This window comes from Puma concolor, chromosome B4 (assembly GCF_028749965.1).
Source record: "Puma concolor isolate L17-30 chromosome B4, mPumCon1.1.hap2, whole genome shotgun sequence".
Lineage (NCBI taxonomy): Eukaryota > Metazoa > Chordata > Mammalia > Carnivora > Felidae > Puma > Puma concolor.
The window spans coordinates 132,602,494-132,618,915 of NC_141673.1; the positions used below are offsets into that span (position 1 = coordinate 132,602,494).

Below are 16,422 nucleotides of genomic sequence, written 5' to 3' on the forward strand. Positions count from 1 at the left end.
CTGATTGAATGAGTGAATGAATGAATTTCCAAAAGTGAATATAGCCTATCAAATACCAAGGTCTAGCATTAAAATGAATTCTTCTAAACTTCTTACATATCTATATAGGTTTTTTAATTTTATTTTAATTTTTTAGAGAGCGAGAGAGGGGAAGGGAGGGGTAAGGGAGGGAGGGAGAGAGGGAGATCCAGGGCAGAGAGAGAGAGAGAGAGAGAGAGAGAGAGAGAGAGAATCTTAAGCAGGCTCCATGATCAGCATGGAGCCCGATGCAGGATTCAATCCCATGACCCTGGGATCATGACCTGGGCTGAAATCAAGTTAGTGGCTCAACCAACTGAGCCACCCAGGCATTTCCCCCCATACAGTTCTAATTAGAGAATGTTTTCTTTTTTTTTTTTTTTTCTGTGAGTAAGGTCATTTTCTTTTTGTTGCTTGGGGAATGAAGTCTAAACTCCTTAGGCATTTGAAGTCCTGCATTATGATATGCTCTCAAGTTAGCCTCCTAGGATTATGAGCTTTCACCTGACACCAGTGGTCCAGCTAAAATGGACGATTATTCCCTGTTTTAAAAAAATGAGCCTTCACACTGTCCTGGTGTTTGATTCCCCCTGACCAGGTCAAATCCCATCTCTTCTGCTAAGACTTCTCTGAGATTACCTGTGGTGAACATTGTGATGGCCTCCCCATATCCCTTCCTCTTTTCTTTATCACTTGCCCAATTTCCATTTGAGGGCCATATCTTCATGTGGGAAGAAGCCCAACTCCATTACGTGCTAAACAGCAGTGAGAGCAATTAACATAATCATACGTCCTGGCAGTAAATGTTGATTCAGGAAGGGGTATGTGATTCAGTTCATACCAGAGCCTGAGGCAGAGACAGGTGTTAGCTAGGGGTTGCTCATTTTCTCGGACTGAGGTGAGGAGGCATGGAGCCCTGGAGGTTGTTGGCAGCCATCTTAGTTGGATGGAGCAGACATGATGGGAGGTAGAGAAAGAAGCTGGTCCTTGACGATATCATTGAATTCCACAAAGCCCATCTTCTAGTTGGCTTTCAGTGACATAAGCCAATAACTCATCTGTATTATTTAATCCAGTTTGAGTTAAAAAAATTTTTTTTTAATGTTTATTTATTTTTGAGAGAGAGAGAGAAACAGAGCGTGAGCAGGGGAGGGGCAGAGAGAGAGGAAGACACAGAATCTGAAGCAGGCTCCAGACTCTGAGCTGTCAGCACAGAGCCCAACGTGGGGCTCGAACTCATGAATCATGAGATGATGACCTGAGCCAAAGTAGGATGCTCAAAGTAGGATGCTTGTTTGTTTGTTTGTTTGTTTTAATTTTTTTTTCAACGTTTATTTATTTTTGGGACAGAGAGAGACAGATCATGAATGGGGGAGGGGCAGAGAGAGAGGGAGACACAGAATCGGAAACAGGCTCCAGGCTCTGAGCCATCAGCCCAGAGCCTGACGCGGGGCTGGAACTCACGGACCGCGAGATCGTGACCTGGCTGAAGTCGGACGCTTAACCGACTGCGCCACCCAGGCGCCCCTGTTTGTTTGTTTTTGATTTGCAACATATTACTCCTCATAAACTGGCAGTCCAGTCTTTCTTCTTAGCACTTCTGTAACCTTCTATTAGTATGTAAGAATAATATACTATACTAATAAACAATATGTATACTAATAAGTGTGTGTATATATATATAGTCTACAGTTACATACAATCTAGTAGAGATTTGTTCATAGTCATGGCTAAATAAACCCATTTACTAAAGAAACAAATGAGTCTTTCAAGGGTGAGTAAATTTCAACAGTTATAGAATTAATCTAGGTCAGTGGATTTACCTTATTTCTATGAAAATTTTATACTGTGATTTAAAAATCATGTATAAACATAAAAGCTAAAACATAAAACTCTTAGAAGAAAGCATAAGGGCAAATACCCCTGACCTTGGATTTGGCAATGGATTCATAGATACGACACTAAAAGCAGAACAACAACAACAAAAAAAAAAAAAAAAAAAAAAAGGTAAATTGGACTTCATCAAGTTGAAAACTTCTGCTTATCAGAGAACATTACCAATAAAGTAAACAGGAAACCTACAGAATGGGAGAAAGTATTTGCAAATCTCTTATCCGAGAAGGGTCAAGAATACATAAAGAACTCTTACAGTTCCACAATAAGAAGACAAACAACCCAGTTTTTAAAGTGAGCAAAAAGCGTGAATAAACATTTCTCCAAAGAAGATACACGAATGGCCAATAAACACATGACAAGATGCTCAGCATCATTAGTCATTAACGAAATGCAAATCAAAACCTTGGGACACCACTTCACACCCACAAGGATGGCCGTAATCACAAAAAGCAGAAAATAAGTAGTGTTGGCAAGGATATGGAGAAATTGCAACCCTTGTGCACTGCTGGTCGGGAATGGAAAATGGTTCCTCCCTGATGAAAACGGTTTGGTAGTTCCTCAAGAAGTTAAACGTAATCACCATACAATCCCACAATTCCAATCCTAAGCATACTTCCAAAATAACTGGAAAGCAGGCACTGAGGCAGATACGTGTACACGCGTGTTCATAGCACTATTCCCGATAGCCTAAAGTTGGAGGCAACCCAAATGTTCATGCATGGATGGATGAGTAACCAAATGTGGTCTATCCATTCAATGCAATGTTATTCAGTCCTAAAATGGAATGAAGTACAGGGACATGCTACAATGTGTATGAACTGCAAAAACCTTAGGCTGAGTGAAAGATGGACACAAAATGTCACATATTATATAATTCCATTTACATGAAACATCCAGGGTGAATCTATAGAGGCAGAAAGCAGGATGGTGTCTGCCAGGGGCTGGGGAGAGAGGAAATAGAAAGTTAACTGGTTGCCGGGTATAGAGTTTCTTTTTGGGGAGATGCGTATGTTTTGGGATAACATAGAGGTGGTAGTTGAACAACCTTGTGAATGTATTAAATGCTACTGAATTGTTCACTTTGAAATGGTGTATTGTATATGATGTGAATTTTACCTCTGCATCAGACAAACAAATCTTACATGAATGAGGCAGTAGGAGCAAAACACACTGATGTATATTTAACACTGAGCTACCAAGTACTTTCCAAAATTGAACGAATAAATCCTCTGATTCTGAGCTCAACTTTCAAAATTGATATGGCAGGAAGAAAGCATTGTTACCTGAAGTGTAGGATGTATTTAGAAGGTGAGATGGCTAAAGCTTTAAATAACATTGCCTCACGTAGTGAGAAATTTAATTTCAAGGATTTTAGTCATCTTTTAGACCTTGTGAATATATCAACGAGAGAGTTTCGGTTTGGTCTTAGGTGTTTGCTGTTTGTATGTCTGACATCTCTAACACACCCCAGTCTCCATTTTCAACAGAGAGCAGGATTCAGGCTCAGTGCCCTCGGTGGGCAATGCTATTGAAGTGGTCTTAATACTATTGCATGGTTTTCTGTGTGTTCATTTTTTTTTAATGTTTATTTTTGAGAGAGACAGAAAACTCAAGTGAGGGAGGGGCAGAGAGAGAGAGAGGGAGACAAAGGATCTGAAGTGGGTTCTGCACTGACAGCAGAGACAGTGAGCGGTTCCAACTCACGAGCTGAGCCATGACGGTCCTGACCTGAGCCGAAGTGGTCGCTAAACCTACTGAGCCACCCAGGGGCCCCCTGTGTGTTCATTTTTACTTTTATCTTCCATTTATGGTACATGACATCTGCTTTCCGCTTCAGTGATTTGCATTATACTTTAGATAGCGATGCAAATTTTCCTATTTAAGTTGACTTAAGTAGAAATGTGAGCCACCTTAAAGAGAGACAGTAAGTAAATAATACAAATGGTATGAGGACTTGGGGGAAAAAAATAGGACTCGGATGAGCATTGGAATAAAGCATCACACTCTAGATTTGGAATATGAGCATCCGAGTGTCTCACTACTCAGCCAACTCCGGACACGTCACTGAGCTCTCTGTGCTCAGTTCCTGCTTGCCTCGCAGAACCTTATGGCAGATGCTTTACAAATGTAAATCACTATTATTAAATTATTTGTGTTGGGTATCATCTGTATCACAGGGGCTGCGTTTCCCAGAGTCCTTTGCTAGCACTGTTCTGATAAGGTGTTGTTCTGCCGGTGAGAGGCACGCCTGGGATCTGAATGGCATAGGGAGCCTGACATTGTTCCTCTGACAGCAGTGGCTGACATAAGGGTTTGACAGACATGCATATGTGCCGTGAAGCTAGACTCCAGAGAGTACCCCTGGCAGTTACCAGCGTCTAAGCTGCAAGGCAGCTGTGGCATTGGCAATGATTTTGTGTCATTTCCTGTGACTCCAAATTCTGGGTTCAGCAGCTTCCTGACACCGATCGGGTCCACAACTGCTGTGGAATAACTCAGGACTCAGTGCTGGTCCCTTTCCCCCCCACTCACCCTTTCCCAAGATTTTTTACCTCTGATTCCCTGTGTTAAATATCTTCCTGCTGGTAATACCTTGAGTAGTTTCTTTTTTTCTCACTGAGCCCCAAGAGAGATATTAGTTTTGTTGAACATGAAAAAAAGCTTATATGTAATAATAACACAATAAGACTTGACATTTGTTGAGCGTTTACTAACTGCTGGTCATTGGGATAAGCCCTTTGCATGTGTGGCCCCATTTAGTTCTCTAAGAACCCTATGAGGTAATTTTTATTACTGTCTTCATTTTGCAGAGGGGAAAACTGAGGCCGAGGGTTTCTCTAGGTGTCAGAGGTGGCAAACAGTGGAGAGGGGATTTGAACTCAGGCTGTCTTAATCGAGTGTTCAATGACCCCAAGTTAATATTACCCCACCCTTGCACAAAAGAAAAAAAAAAAAGTTACTTCGGGTCTCTAATAAAGTCTCCTTCAGGTCTGAAGCCAAAACTGTTTTGGAATTCAGAAGTTTCGGTTTCTAGAATGGTGACATAGCACATACACTGCATATTACTTGAGGGCAGCATAGGTGGGAGCTGGGCCAGGGCCTTGTCATCAACATGTTGATGGTTCTGTAATAGGATGAGTGTTCATATCAAATAAAATAAAGACCATAAACAGCCAAAGGAAAGTCCAGTTGCTACCAAATGAATCTAGGTGCCAAACTTAGGTGGAAAAAAAACAAAAACAAAAAACCACCCCTTTTGGTTTCCAGAGCTTTTTAAAAAAAATTTTTTTTTTCAACGTTTATTTATTTTTGGGACAGAGAGAGACAGAGCATGAACGGGGGAGGGGCAGAGAGAGAGGAGACACAGAATCGGAAACAGGCTCCAGGCTCTGAGCCATCAGCCCAGAGCCCGACGCGGGGATCGAACTCCGAGACCGCGAGATCGTGACCTGGCTGAAGTCGGACACTTAACCGACTGCGCCACCCAGGCGCCCCATTTCCAGAGCTTTTTAGATTTCATAAGTGCTGATTAGGAATTATGGGCCTGCAATCTTCATAAAGCATTAGCAAATAGAAAAGAGAAGCTGAGTAGATAAAAAAAAAATTTTTTTTCCCCATCTATTGTCTCATTTTAATTGAACCTTTAGTCTGGCTACTTGTGACCACTCCTTTCCTTTTTTAGCCAAAGCATGTGGGTGGGGACTTACTTCATGTCTGTGTAAATCACATGTAATTGCAAGTGTATTACTTTGCAGACACGGAAAGGTTAAGGTTGTTATGTTGTTTCATGGTGTCCAGAGAGCCACCCCCCACTCAAGGGAAGAAGCCAGACAACATCAGCCAAGAACAGGCCATGGGATACCTCAGGATCCTTTACAGCTCACCTTGTTCTTCTCGAACTTGACCTTCTTATGCAGCATTTCTGTAATTTTGATGAAGTTATTTATTAAGGTCCTAGCGTACATATAGGTAAATATAGCTTTATCAACTTTATATTTATTTATTTTTTATTTTACATGTTTGTTTATTTTTGAGAGAGACAGCAGGAGCGGGGTTGGGGGGGGGGGTTTGCGGAGAGAGAGGGAGACACAGAATCCAAAACAGGCTCCAGGCTCTGAGCTGTCAGCACAGGGCCTGACGTGGGGCTCGAACATCGTGAACTGTGAGATCGTGACCTGAGCCGAAGTCGGACGCTTAACCGACTGAGCCACCTAGGTACCTCTAAGCAACTTTATTTTTATTTTTTTACTTTTTATTTATTTATTTTTTTTAGCAACTTTATTTTTAATCAACGTATCCCAGTTGTCAATATGCGGATAACAAAGCAGCCTGTTTCAGTGACTTACAACAACAATTAATGTTTGCTCTTGTGGTTCCATGGGTTGACTGCGCTCACCTAAGATGTCCTCATTTGGGGTTTCTCACGGGGTCGCAGAGTCGGGGGTCAAGGCATCTGAGGGCTCATCTGTGCTGGATGTGCAGGATTGTCTCACCCGCGTGCCTAGCAGTGGAAGCTGGCTATTGGCTGGGGCTCAGTGAACGTTGCCACTATTGTGGCCTCAACATGGAAGCTGAGGGACCACTGGGTATTTCGTCGGTGAAGCGTCCGACTTCGGCTCAGGTCATGATCTCACTGTCTGTGAGTTCGAGCCCCACGTCGGGCTCTGTGCTGACAGTTCACAGCCTGGAGCCTGCTTCGGACTCTGGATCTCCCTCTCTCTCTGCTCCTCCCTGCTTGCTTGCTCTCTCTCACAAATAAATAAATAAAAACATTAAAAAAATATTAAAAAAACAACAACCCTGGAAGCTGAGTTCTGGGAGGGGGTGTGCTAAGGGTAAGTATTTCAGAGATCCAGACAAAAGCTGTAAGACTTCTCATCATCTGGTCTTCGAAAATATTCAGTGTCACTTATGGCCTATTCTTTTGGCCAGCTCAGATTCAAGAGGAGGACGATATACAAAGATGTGAACACTGGAGTCATGTTTCACTGGGGGACCATGTTTGAAAATTAGCTACCACACAACTTATATAGATTTGTGTACACAAGGGTTTAAAAGTTAATTAGAAACCCATACATATAGAGGCAAAAGTTTTATCACCCTAAATTGGGGACAAAAATGCCTTGAAATCATACCTCATTTATTTCAATATCTTAACAGTTTTTTTTAATACAACTCTGTTTGATGAGATTTAAAAAAATAAAGGGCATGACATCTAGGATGTGGTCAAATGGAGACTTTAAGTATGGTAACTTAAAGTTGAGCAGGCAGAAGCAATTCTCTAAAGCTATAAAAACATAATGAGACACTCTCCAAATGGTATGACATCATCGTAGGCTTCTGGCAAACCATGATAACCATTTTGTTCTGTGAGCAGGGTGGCTGGTGAGCAAAAGGGCAGAGGAGATAATGAGAGGTGGCCTTTGTAGTTGAAAACTGGTCTTTCTTACTTACTTGTGTGTATGTGTCAAAGACCCTTCTGAGCATACGATGCAAGTTAGAAGACTTCTGCCCAGAGAAAATGGGTATCTGTGTACCTTTGTTCCTTTCTCTCTCCTTCCCTCCTCCTCTTTCTTCATTCCTTCTACAAGTGTTTATAGAGAGCTGGTCTTGTACCAGACACTGATCTGGACCAAGAGATAGAACAGGGAAGAAGACAGATGAGTTCCCCAATCTGTGGCATGACGTTCTTATGACAGACAGAAACAACCCCCAAGTATACCGATAAATGGACAAGACAACCCCAGATAGTTGTAAGTAACAAATTGTGTACACAACACCTTGCATACAGTTTTATGGGGTTCACAACCCTTCTGTGAACTTTTTCCTTGCTCTGCATCAGTAAGTTACCTTTTGAACCAAAGGATAACTTTTTCGTATGAGCAGTGTGGATGTGGTTGTTGATCCCCCATTGCTTGTGTACTTACACTGGGTGCACAGATAATGACTGGGCTGGTTTTTTCCCCAATAGTGAAGAACAATTATATGCAGTCTCACTGGAGGTGACTTTCCTAACCAATAGAAGAGCATCGCTTCCTTAGGAAATTTCAGGAAGTATTGCTGCTAGTGAGGATGAGAATGTGCACAGCAGAGTTTGCCTCAGCTTTTTTGTCCCCTTCTTCCTCCCGTCCCTCCTTAGGGACCTGTTACCCCTATTAAAAAGAAATTGGATGGATCAAATAGCCACGGATTCACATTTGAATTCTCAATTTACAGGAGACTCAAAGGACCTATACTTTCATCCACGTTGTAAAGATGGCAGTGAAGGATGATTTGCTTTGAAGAATTTTTTTTTTCTTCTATGTTCTATGTTCTTATGTTCTCACCTCCAATTGTACTTCTGGCTTTCCAGAAGCTATTATGGCATTCCGTGGGTGCACTCTTACCTTTGTCAACATTTTACGTATTCCCATTGTCATAACTCCTAGCTTTTGAAAAAATGAAAGGCCAATATCCATCTATCTTATTTCATTATAGTACACAAAATGTAGTTCTAAACCTTTGGTGTTTGTGAAATATTTTAATTGGTAACGTGAACTGATTCCATACTTTTTTTTTTGACTTTTTGGTGCTTTATTGGTATCGAGCTTTTACCCTTTGTATTTTAATATCTGGCATTTCACATTGGAGTGAATAGAAAAATGGAGTGCATCTGACAGAATTCTTTAGGGGTCAGCAAAATATGGCCTTGCGGGTCAAATCCACCTATTTCCGTGAGTTTTTAGTGGAACACAGGCACATTCATCCTGTTGTATATGGTCTACTTTTGCCCTCATGTTTACTATGTTCCCTCTGTATGAAAAAGTTTGCGCATCCCTGGTTTAGAGGAAAAATGATTCTATCTTTATTTCCTTGACAATCACTGATGTAAATTCCACGTTTATCACATGCCACAGATAAGTGAATCTGCACGCCTATCCCAGTGTGAAGCCCTACACAGGGGATCTAAAGACAAAAATCTGTGTTTGTCGTTTAACAATACCTCCGAGATGCTTAAATATACAAAAAACTATAGCAGTTCCCTGAAATTATACCGAAGAACAAATACTAGTTTTATACTGAAGTGACAGAACTCACTGGTGACACTCTGACTTGGGGAAAAATGTGGGGATTTCTGAACTTGAACTGTACTATAGAGTCAGAGGGCTATTATTGAAGCATAAAATTCAATCAGTGGTGCTCATAATTAGGTCCAAAATAAAGTTAAAAAAACTTACCCATATAAGTTGTGGAAAAACCTATCTGAAATTTCCACTTTATTTTGCCAAATAAGCCTGAGGCCAGGGTTGTTCATTCCAAAATCACATTTACTAGTGACGTGGGGTTCCTGTTGATTTGCAGTGATGTCCCTTGAGTAACATCTCTTGTGTATCTCTGTGGTTCCCAAGGTCTCCTTAAATGATGAGCACTCAGCCATAAACATGGCAATTTAATTCAGTAAACATTTATTGAGGGCCTACCATGTGCAAACTGCTGGTCCAATACGAGCTACAAAGCTATATGAGCGGCAGGGCTCCTGCCTTTCAGAAATTCAGGTATCTCAGTTTGGGTAATCGCTAATCAGAGCATTCCAGAACTTTTGGAGAAGTGTTTGGGTATTGAAAAAGTTTCCTGCATCCTGCCAACTCTTGACCTGTTTTTACTGCAATTCATATATCAAACTATTTATGCCAGTTTTGGATCAGGCTTATTAAACACCTGTCTTCACAAACCTGGTTTAAGTGAATAGCCAAAGGGAAGTATAAACTTAAAGAGTGTACGAATAAGATCACAATACTTGTAAGCTACAAGGAATCTTGGAGACTATCCAAGACCCGGTCTTACGCACAGTTATTAAAGTCTGCATCCTTCAGCAGAGTCTGTGACCCCACCTCCTCTGTCCATCCCTCTGTTTCCATATTGCACACAGCACCCAGTTTTTTGGTGTCTGTTTTCACCAGCTGGAAAAGAGATAATAACAATGGTGCAGAGTTGCCAGCTTTAGTAATTCTAGTTCCTGGAATCAAGGACAGGAAGCCTTTGTTATTTGCACACCCTAACTCTTCTAGCTTCTATTGAATAAATCATTTAACTGTCAGCTAATTACAGTGTTGGAAAGTTTACATCATTCACCTTTTTATGGCACCTCTTAATGGAAGACTCTGGAGATTAAAACTCTTGACAGTTTCCATGATATAAAAAAGGAAAGCTGACCTAGAGAAAGATGGGACAAAAGATGAACATTTGGGAAGTTTTACGCAGCAATGGGATCTGAGACAGTAGCCTATTTAAAGCAGTGCTGATTGGAAGACCTAAAGTTCCTGGAAAATGACAGAAATGTGATTTTGGTTAGAAGCAATACCTTTTTATTGAACGATCATTTTGCACTTACTACCAGGCACTTGCTTGTTCCAGGTGATAACCTTACGAGGTAGGTACTACGATTCTATCACTTTACAGATGAAGAAACTGAGGCACAGAGAAAATTAGAGTGCGCTAGCTCTGACAGCTGGTAAGATGGGCCCGAAACGAAACGCGCGGCAATGTGGCAGCAGAGAACACGCTCTAGGCCACTACTCTACTGACTTCAGCCCTGGGCTCGCCCATCCCTTGACCTTTCCAATTGGACGGCTTAAGTGGGTCGTTTCCGCGCCGTGCCTCGAAGCCTCGCTCCAGGTCCGGGGTCTGCAGTGCGGCGCGGGTCCTCTCTCCCTTGCCGGCCCGGGGTCAGAGGCGCCGCTTCCCGCCCGGGATCCCGGGGAGCTGCTTCCGCACCCCCGCAGCCCTGGAAGCGCGCCCCCGCGGCCGGCGGGAACGCGGGAGCGGCGCGCACGTGCCGCCGGGAAAGGGCCGCCCGGCCGCGCCAAGATGGCGGCGGCCGCGGCCGCAGCGGCGACGGTTGGCGGGGGCCCGTGAGGCGGGCGGGGCCGGCGGCGCGGAGGCGGGGTCCCGGGCGAGCCGCCCTGGGAGGCGGGGGCCGTTTCCATAGCGGCGGCAGGAGGTGTCGCGCCGGGGAACTTCCTGGTTCCCGGGCTCGGCTTCGCCGGGAGCCTCTTGGAAGGGAAACAATGGGGCGGAGGGCACTGCGGTAGCCGCCGCCGCCGCGCCGGGACCTGCTCGGCTGCCCCGACTCCCCGCGCTGCGCCCCGCCACAGCCTCCGCCGACGGGACCGTCCGGAGGTAACTTCATTTCTTCATCTCCCACCGCAGGCGGCCGGCCGGCGGCGGCGGTGCCGGTCTCCGGGGTTTCCTCCGGGCAGGAACTCGGGTTGGCCCCGGGGAGCCGGACGCCGCCATTCCCGGCCCCGGGGAGGTGGACGGAGCTGCGGCTCCCCGCCTCTGCTCTTGGGGGTCAGGCTCGGGGAACCTGTGCGGGGCCGTCCGAGTGCCCCCTGGAACCTGGATCGTGGGGCTCTGCGGGAGTGATTGGCAGGTTGGCGGGCGCCGGGTGGGGGGCGCTGGGATGCAGGGGGCGTGCGGGGACGGTCTGCGGCGGACGCAGCGCGAGGGGACCTGGTGGCGGGTGAAGGGGCCGGGTGGAAAGGACCCGGGTCCTCAGATCCTGGGGGAGGGGAGCCCCGCCGCCTCCCCCTCCCCCCCGGAGCAAGCTTCGGTCCCCGGGAGACGTGTCTGTCTCCCCTGCAAGTTTCACTTGCGTCCTGCGGAGCCCAAGTGGGCAGGACTGAGGCGAACTTCGTTCTTTTAAATTACTGCCTTCGTGCCGTGGAACTTTCTTTCGGCTCAGCAAGCGGAGGATGGGGTGAATGACGGAACCGGAGAGCCTGGAAATCTGTGCGCCTTTGCAAAGTTTGCAAAGTAGTTTGCAGCTAACAGCCGAGTGACGGTGCGGCATATCTAATGCGTGAGAATGGTTGCTCGCAGGTATTTTAATGCCAGGAAATGCGAGGAGTCTGCGAATCCACATTTCTGTAAATTGGAAGACATTTCTATAAATTGAGAATTGCACTCTCCCCGCCTCCTCCCCTTTCCCCGCATTTTAATCCACAGTTGCTTTTTCGTCAGTAGACTTTAATAGGAGTTAAATGGGTCCCTTATGGGACTGGGGAGGATGTTTGAATTGGGGCACTACCCGGTCACGGGAAATAATGTGACACAAATGGGGGGAAAGAGAGTGGGGACACGATCTTAAATATTTTGCTTGCTGGAAGAAAGTGACTTTAATCCTATACTAATCCATTTATAAATGGAATCAAGTCTCTGGGATACACACTGAACATTTTGTAGCTCAGAAAAGTTGGACAGAACTTTAGAGATCACCGTGGCCAACTCCCTCTACGTGTTGAATCTCTTGGGAAGTTCTAATGGAGGGAAGTCAGGGTACTTTTTCCTTTTGTAAAGTCATTTTAGTAAGAATTCAGTTAGCCAGCATCACATGAACAGTGGTTTATTTACTTGTATTTCTCTATCAGACCTTCAGATTAAGAAAAAATATTTGAGTTTGCTGTTTTTTTTTTTTTAATTTTTTTTCAACATTTATTTATTTTTGGGACAGAGAGAGACAGAGCATGAACGGGGGAGGGGCAGAGAGAGAGGGAGACACAGAATCGGAAACAGGCTCCAGGCTCTGAGCCATCAGCCCAGAGCCCGACGCGGGGCTCGAACTCACGGACCGCGAGATCGTGACCTGAGCTGAAGTCGGACGCTTAACCGACTGCGCCACCCAGGCGCCCCGAGTTCGCTGTTTCTGATAATAAAGTTTGTAAACATAGTTTAGGTTTTTACTTAGAGTGGATATAGATCCTGTGTGGGATTCTACACACGCAATTGACATATGTCAAACGTACATAGGTCAAAATATAACAAAAAAATTATGCTAATATAAATTAGTATAAATTAATTTTTAAAGGAAAACAGGTATCCCGAGTTAACAGATTCCTTTGCTGATTAAAGAATTAGTGAGTTGTCTCAAAGGCATTTGAAGAAGCATCGTTTGCCAAACATTAAGAACTTGGGCCCGAGTCTTGGTGTTTGTGCCTACTTACTGTTTTTAGCCAGCGGTCAGACTCCCTGGTGCACTTGTTTCTGATGAGGGTAGCCCATTTCCAGTTATAACAGTGCTTCGACGTGAAATATCTCCTAGTGAGGACAACTGCCACTGGTTATACAAGCCAGTAAGTGGAAGTGTCAGCTTTGCCACCATCTGTCAACTGGCTGGCCATCCTTGGAGTTGTTGGGAACGAAGACAACTTCCTGGCACGGCGGATTCAATCTGGGCCTCCAGTGCCTGGCAGAGGTTGTACTGGTCAGCCGTGGCCGCCATGTGCACATCTATCTCAGGTTCCTGTTACGTTTTGCAGCCAGTGAACGTGACTGAGAAGCAGGCCAGTAAATGAAAGCTAGTGGCAGATTGAAAACACAGTTAACTTCGGTTAACATGCACTAGGCATGTTGGAAGCTGGCAGAAGACTTGGCCACAATACTAAAACTTTGGGAATTGGTGCTTCAGTTCGAGAGAGACAGGTGATTGCATTCTGGTTTATGTTTGCAATTTCACTTTAACCGTGCTTGTTTTGCTTTAGTGCAATGACATTGTTATCAACAGTGTTCTGACCGTTTATTCCCAGAAAGTTTCAGTTTGTCCCTTCAGGGTGATTTTTGAAAGGCATATTGGCATTTAGGTGGGATTCGCTGGTATTTAGAGTCTCTCCCCCCCCCCGCCCCCCATTAAAAAGTATCTCACTTTTTACAGTGGAAGTCAACAAAAGTAATACCAATTTGAAAGAAATCTTTCTTCTAGCACATTTCATTATAGTACCTGGGGGTCACAGCATGGGAATTAGAATTGCAGACACTTGGATTCTCAACCGATCTATGCCATTTCCAGGCTATATCATTTCATGCAAATAACTTAATTTTTGAGGGCTGTTTTCTTTGCAAAATTGGGGAGAATTGTGAATTCAGATTTGTTTGTTCATCCAGCAAGTACTTCTCCAGTGCCTTCCGTGCTTCAGGTTAGCTACCTTGTTTTCAACGATGACAGGGAGATAGGTTCTTTGAAGTACTGGGAGCTATAAAACCCAGGAGCAAGGAGCCTAACCTGACTTGGGGGTGGTTGGGCAAGCTTCCCTGAGCCAGGGACTCGTAAGACCTGAAGGAATAGGAGGAGATAGTAGGTGCAGAGGGGAGGTGAGCGGGTGGGACACTGTGAGGATAAGACCGGAGCATGCGCACAGCCACGGCGCCCGAAGAGACTGCTGTGAAGGTTAGAGAAGAACGCTTGGGTGGGAGTCAGCTCCCCACACGGCTCGTCGGCAACCGCGTTTGGTGTGTGGACACGGCCCTCGGCACCGCGCTCGAGTCACCTGAACGAAGGGCTTAGTCTTGCTCCTCAGCCCTCGTGGAAAGGGAGTCCGTCTCGTTGACTCTCATGCAGTAGACCTGGACACGCCTCTCTGTACGCTTTGGGGTCTCGTTTTTTTTTTTTTTTTCAACGTTTATTTATTTTTGGGACAGAGAGAGACAGAGCATGAACAGGGGAGGGGCAGAGAGAGAGAGGGAGACACAGAATCGGAAACAGGCTCCAGGCTCTGAGCCATCAGCCCAGAGCCCGATGTGGGGCTTGAACTCACGGACCGCGAGATCGTGACCTGGCTGAAGTCGGACGCTTAACCGACTGCGCCACCCAGGCGCCCCTGGGGTCTCGTTTTTTAATTCTGGCGCTGTTCACTCTTCGTTTTTATATCTGAAAGGCTGGAATGAAATAAAAAGATTCTTTGATTTCTTTACAGAGATAGGCTATACGATATGAATATAGTATTTTGATATAATTTTGGTAGCAGTGTTTCTTTGCGAGAGCTTAGGCTACCTTACTTAAGGTACCTACCTCTCACAAAATGCTAGTAGCAATCTACCCTAAAATCAAAAAACATTTATTAAGGGGCGGGTAGTTTCATTTGCCTATAGGAAGGTCAGGAGTTGACTCTGGAGTTTCATATCTCGTTTGCTTAAGTGTTTTTGGCTCGAAATAGATATTTGATTATTCTCTGAGAGAGGTACATGTTGCACCTGTGTCTTGCCGACATTGATGTCAGTGTAGAAGAAGTTATAATTTTATGCTGGAATTTTCCTTTCACTAAATTAACAATTGAATTAAAAATATTAGAGTAATGTTTTTCATGAAAGAAGTGAAAACATTGTTTTTGAGTTTCTTAATATATTAATTTCAGTAACTTTACATAGATCAGTAATGGCAAATTAATATTTTATTATGGAACTAATGCAGTATTTATAAGCTAGTTAGCTCTCTGGGCTTTTTGTTCCTGTTTCTTCTTATTTGGTTTTCGGACATTTTAATGCTTGTTAGCATATCTGTGGTAAGAAAAGAGAAAGTGAAATAAGATTTCAAAAAGTCGCAATAGAAAAGATTGGTCAAAATTTATAAAAGGTATGTGTGCCAGATATTTTTGTGTATTTTGCTGATGACTATTACAAAAATGAATTGGCACTTAATAACTTTACATTGACATAAATATTTAAAAATTTAAAAAATCTACTTGAATTCCTTGTTTTCCATATTTTTTCCCCTCATTCTACCTTTGTTTTGGATTCTCTTTGTAAAAATAATTATTCCATTTACTTCTTTTTTATTAGCGTGGGATAATGTGTTCTTTTGCTGTTCCTTTAGTGTTGGCCTACGAAATTCTGATATGTTTTCCCAACTTACCAAAGTATAATATTGAGAACTTCCACTCTTTTTCCTGAGATTGTGAAAGGCCTTTAAAAACATTTAAGTTAATTTTCTTTCTTTCTTTCTTTCTTTCTTTCTTTCTTTCTTTCTTTCTTTCTTTCTTTCTTTCTTTCTTCTTTTTTAAACCCATTTCGTTGTCACCATGTTTTAAAATGCATATATTTTAAACCCCAAAGATATATTTGTATTGTGCGAGCTGGGGAGGAGCAGAGAGAGAGGGAGACACAGAATCCAATCCAGGCTCCAGGCTCCAAGCTGTCAGTACAGAGCCCGACGCAGGGCTCAAACTCATGGGCTCTGAGATCATGACGTAGCCAAAGTCACACGCTTAGCTGACTGAGCCACCCAGGTGCCCCTATTTGGCTTTGTTTCTATTGAGAAGTCAGTCATAGTTTATTGCTTCTGTCTTGGTAATTGGTTTCTTTCTCAGGCTATTTTTAAGATTTTCTTTTTGGATTTCAAAGAATCCTCCCTTTCTTGCTTGGGGAGTATACCTTCCGATGTCTTTCATCCGTTTTGGATAGTTCTCAGCCATCATCTTTTCCAATATTGCTTCTTCCCCATTCTGTTTCTTGATCTTTCTGCGACTTCAGTTCCACAGTGTTAGACTCACCACATCCTCTGTGCATTTCACTTGCCTTCTGTATTTTCCATTCTTTTGTTTCTTTTCTGTGCTGGATTTTTGTGTGTGTGTGTGTGTTCTGTCTTCCAGTTTACTAAGTTAGTCTTCATCTAATATGCTCTTTTTTCTAAGTTGATTTATTTTGAGAGAGAGAGAGTGCGCGGCTGCACGCCCTTAGGAGGAAGGTGGGGCAGAGAGA

General features: G+C 43.9%; 2 protein-coding genes across 7 annotated transcripts in view; one reads left to right on the forward strand and one right to left on the reverse strand.

Annotated features, from left to right (window-relative positions):
• Window positions 1-16,422, forward strand: part of USP6NL (USP6 N-terminal like) — a 245,065-nt gene that overhangs the window by 41,173 nt on the left and 187,470 nt on the right. For 2 of the 6 annotated variants that reach the window (XM_086714967.1, XM_086714970.1), the window contains exon 1: window positions 10,935-11,073. The exons of 2 other annotated variants lie outside the window; for them this stretch is intronic. The gene's annotated coding sequence lies outside the window, so the exon portion shown is untranslated. Of the gene's footprint in view, window positions 1-10,934; window positions 11,074-11,180; window positions 11,327-16,422 lie in introns of those variants that run through there. 2 more of the 6 variants (XM_086714969.1, XM_086714972.1) reach the window with 2 other exon arrangements.
• LOC147579521 (uncharacterized) lies at window positions 10,237-13,174 on the reverse strand. The gene is made up of 2 exons (XM_086715147.1): window positions 13,102-13,174; window positions 10,237-11,232 (listed from the first exon to the last, which is right to left on the reverse strand). The coding sequence occupies exons 1-2, from the start codon at window positions 13,172-13,174 to the stop codon at window positions 10,526-10,528; spliced, it is 780 nt and encodes a 259-aa protein (XP_086571273.1). The 3' UTR covers window positions 10,237-10,525.

Excerpts from the sequence above, each read along its gene's own strand:
- LOC147579521 (XM_086715147.1), bottom strand. The coding sequence starts at position 13,174 with ATGGCGGCCACGGCTGACCAGTACAACCTCTGCCAGGCACTGGAGGCC. Across the intron at positions 11,233-13,101 it reads TGAATCCGCCGTGCCAGGAA|AGGCGGGGAGCCGCAGCTCC; the intron begins GTTGTCTTCGTT and ends CCCCAAGAGCAG.